Genomic DNA, 3846 nt, shown 5'->3' with positions numbered 1-3846 from the left:
TTAGAAGATATTTGCTAAAAATGAAATGTCTGTTTTTTTCGAGAGGTTGTTTCAACTCGTGAACGTCGAGATACGCCGCTAAAAATAATAATATGGGTCTTTTATTTTTTGATACTCTACAATCATATCCGAGGCCCGTAAAAATCGATGAGATACTGTTACGACTATTCCCTTGTAAGATGAAATCGACGATTTAGAATAACTATGGCAACTAACAGTTAATGCTGCCGATGTCATTCGCGAAATTGTAAACATTTTTCAGAAAGCTCGAAACGATTTATTAATTAGTGCTAAAAGGTGTGTCACAGTTAACGGTGGAATTTTTATGAACCTTCTATAAAGCTTTAAATAAAGTAAAGAACATTAAGCAAAGTTTACTTCATAACTTCTTCCGAAAGCAACACCAACCCCGTAACTCTGAAACTATTGGGATTTGAACAAATGTTTATTAGACATTTTCGATTTGTTTTCATGTGCTAAAATCGTTGTATCACTTTAGGCAATGAGTTCAGGAACACCCAGTGTATGTTGTTTCAACTTAAAGATGTTAGAATAACATAAGGAGAATAATTTAAAATTGTACGTGAAAGTGTAGTTAAAGTAACTTCTAAAAACAGTTGCTGGAATATATTTGTCCGTATGATATGAATAAAATAAATGTTACATTTTAATATTTTATTTCATGAAGACATGTTTTTCTCATGTTAGAGATTGTTTTGACAAAGCCTAAATCTTGCGTTCTTCCTATTGCTATTTATCATAAGTCCCGCATCTACCTAACGCGCTACGTAGCGTTGCTTATATTTCTTATGTTACATTAACACATAAATGAAATTACTTTAACTTAAATTCAAAATCACTATGTTTGACTATTACATATATCAAAGTTTATTGCCTTATTTGAAAAGTCACGTTAATTTATGTGAATATTAAGAAACTTTAAAAAATGTTAATCTTTTAAAATAATAATGTTAGAATAACAGAATATAATGTTTCATTTTTAAATGACACACAAACATGTCATATTACTATATTGACAAAAACTTAACAAATGAAAACATTATGAAAATAATAATATATGGACTATGTGTTAATTTGACATTGAAGTTTTAATCAAAAGTTAGTAACACAAGAAAATTATAACGTTTGGAAGGAAGATTTTTTATTGTGCATAAACACGTAGGAACGTGCACGCGCGCGCGCGCGCACACACACACACACACACACACACTAAAAGAGAAAACTGAAAATAATTTAAAATTTATTTAACTCTAAATAAAAAAATTAGATAAAATTTTAATATTTCATAAATATTTTATGAAAATTTAAAAATTAAAAGAATTAATGATATGAGATATAAAAATAAAAATAATTAACATTTATAATAACATTTTTACTATAATTTTTTATTTTCATATTATATACTGCGAAGAAATATAAAAATTTTTTAAAAATAATATATTGTTAGACGGGTTTTAATGCTTTTAATATAAAAATAATTACAACAGAAGGTTGAAATTCGAGGTTTCTATTTTTTCATACGAAATTAAAATATGTCCCAAATACCGGGGACTGTAATTGCCTTCTCTGACACCATTCTTCTAATTGTGATATCTTACAAACGATAGATTGTCCATGTACTATCCATATATACCGGTTCGAAGTAGCAAAATAACTTCTAAAGAGATGATTATGAAAACATTTTTATTGAACATTATTTACTATTAGGGGCATGCAAAAGTTTCTGCCGCCACCGAGACACGTCGCTGTAGTCGTCTAACCAGCCGACTCCCGTACAGTTATTTGTGCATTCATGAAACCAAGTATGGCGGTTGATGAAGTTCATATGCACCTTTTTGTTACTCATGTTTAATTTAGGAAAAAAGTGCAAGTGAAGCATATGGTTCAATATATCAGGTGTATGGCGATACGGTTATTGATGAGCAAACGTGTCGAGAATGGTTTGCCAGGTTTAAGAAAAGTGATCGAAGCTAGAAAACAAACCACGCTCTGGTAGACCGAAAGAATTGGCATACGAGGAGCTGGAATCGCTGTTGCAAGAGGATGCCACAATCGACCACGCAACTGGCGAAACATTTAAAAGTGGATCAATGGCGGTGGTGAAGCGTCTACAGGTTTTGGGAAAGATCCAAAAGATTGATAAATGGGTTCCGCATACTTTAACGGAACGTAATATTGGTCAACGATTGGGCATATGAATGTCGTTACTGCAGCGGTTTCAACGGAAGAAATTTTTGTGGTAACCGGCGATGAAAAATGGATCTATTGCTACAACTCAGTACGTAAGCGATCCTGAGTCAACCCAGACCAGCCATCAGCATCTATTGTAAAATAGGATATCCACATGAAAAAGGTGCTGTTGTGTGTGTGGTGGGATATGCATGGAGTGTTGTACTTTGAACTGTTGAAATCAGGTGAATCCATCATTGCACAACGATACAGCACTCAGTTGACGAAACTCAACGCCGAAATTGAGCGCAAACGCCCATGGACTTGTAAAGGCCGCCCAATCATCCTGTTACATGACAATGCCAGACCTCATGTCGGCGCAACCATAAAATCAACTTTTGAACAGATAAAATGGGAAGTTTTACCACACCCGGCTTACTCTTTAGACTTAGCACCATCCGACTTTTATTTGTTTCGCTCTATGCAACATTACCAACAAAGATTCACCACAGTTGCAGCTGTTGAAAAATTCGTCGCTGCATTCTTCAGTTCAAAAAGCGAGTATCAAGTTTAAAAAGTTTTTCTGTCACAAGAGCATTCATTTGTTACCTGAAAAATGGCAAAAAGTCATTGCTAACGGCCAATGTTTCGTTAAATAAATATTAGGTAAACCGAAAAGTAATCAAAATGTTTTTGATTATTGATGTGTTCATTCACAGTCAGTTTGTGTGGAGACACGGTCCAGTAAACACGTAAGTTTTGTTGCTACGGTCAAGCTTGGTTGTAAATTCTATTTTTCGGAAAAAAAATTTTTGTTCTAGTAAGGAGAAAAGATGTCAAGGCCAACAATAGAAGAAGGATATTTACGTCATTGTATGCTATTTTTGTTCGATCAAGGATTGAAGGCAAACGAAGCAGTAAAAAAAATTAACGACATTTACGGCGATGTTCTAAAACTAAACAAGTGTCATAGATGGTTTAAAAAGTTTAAAAATGAAAATAGGAATCTCGAAGATGTTGAACGAAAGGGACGACTTCAAAAATTAGATGATGAGATCTTGAGGGCGATGGTGAATTCAGATCCTCGTCAAACTATTAGGGAATTATCACTAAAGATCGGCTGTCCATGGTCTACAGTTCAGGATCATCTTCATCGCATAGGAAAAGTGTATAGGCAAGAAATTTGGGTTCTTCATGAATTGACAGAGACGGCACTCGATCAACGGCGTACAATCTGCGCATCTCTTTTGTCTCGGTATGAAACCGATCCGTTTTTGCGACGAATTGTATTGGGTGAGTGCAAAAGTTCGTGCGGAGGTGCAATAGATGGCGTTAGAAGCGGCGTAAAGTTTTGTCATTAATACCGCCATCTCCGTAAGACATATCGNGCGATGGTGGATTCAGATCCTCGTCAAACTATTAGGGAATTATCACTAAAGATCGGCTGTCCATGGTCTACAGTTCAGGATCATCTTCATCGCATAGGAAAAGTGTATAGGCAAGAAATTTGGGTTCTTCATGAATTGACAGAGACGGCACTCGATCAACGGCGTACAATCTGCGCATCTCTTTTGTCTCGGTATGAAACCGATCCGTTTTTGCGACGAATTGTATTGGGTGAGTGCAAAAGTTCGTGCGGAGGTGCAATAGATGGCG

The 3846-nt window shown here is 35.2% G+C and overlaps 1 protein-coding gene across 1 annotated transcript; it reads left to right on the top strand.

The window, feature by feature from the left end:
• Positions 1-3023: 3023 nt before the first annotated feature.
• Positions 3024-3769, top strand: LOC106751115 (histone-lysine N-methyltransferase SETMAR-like; the record flags this gene model as incomplete). Its single annotated transcript, XM_014631904.1, has 2 exons — positions 3024-3483; positions 3595-3769. Coding segments are annotated over exons 1-2 (635 nt in total), but the record flags the coding sequence as incomplete, so codon positions are not given.
• Positions 3770-3846: the final 77 nt, after the last annotated feature.

The sequence above is a fragment of the Dinoponera quadriceps genome, unplaced genomic scaffold, assembly GCF_001313825.1.
Source record: "Dinoponera quadriceps isolate SergipeBrazil2010 unplaced genomic scaffold, ASM131382v1 scaffold8765, whole genome shotgun sequence".
Classification (NCBI taxonomy): domain Eukaryota; kingdom Metazoa; phylum Arthropoda; class Insecta; order Hymenoptera; family Formicidae; genus Dinoponera; species Dinoponera quadriceps.
Note: the sequence above shows the minus strand (reverse complement) of the source record. Positions and strands in the feature narration are given on the sequence as shown.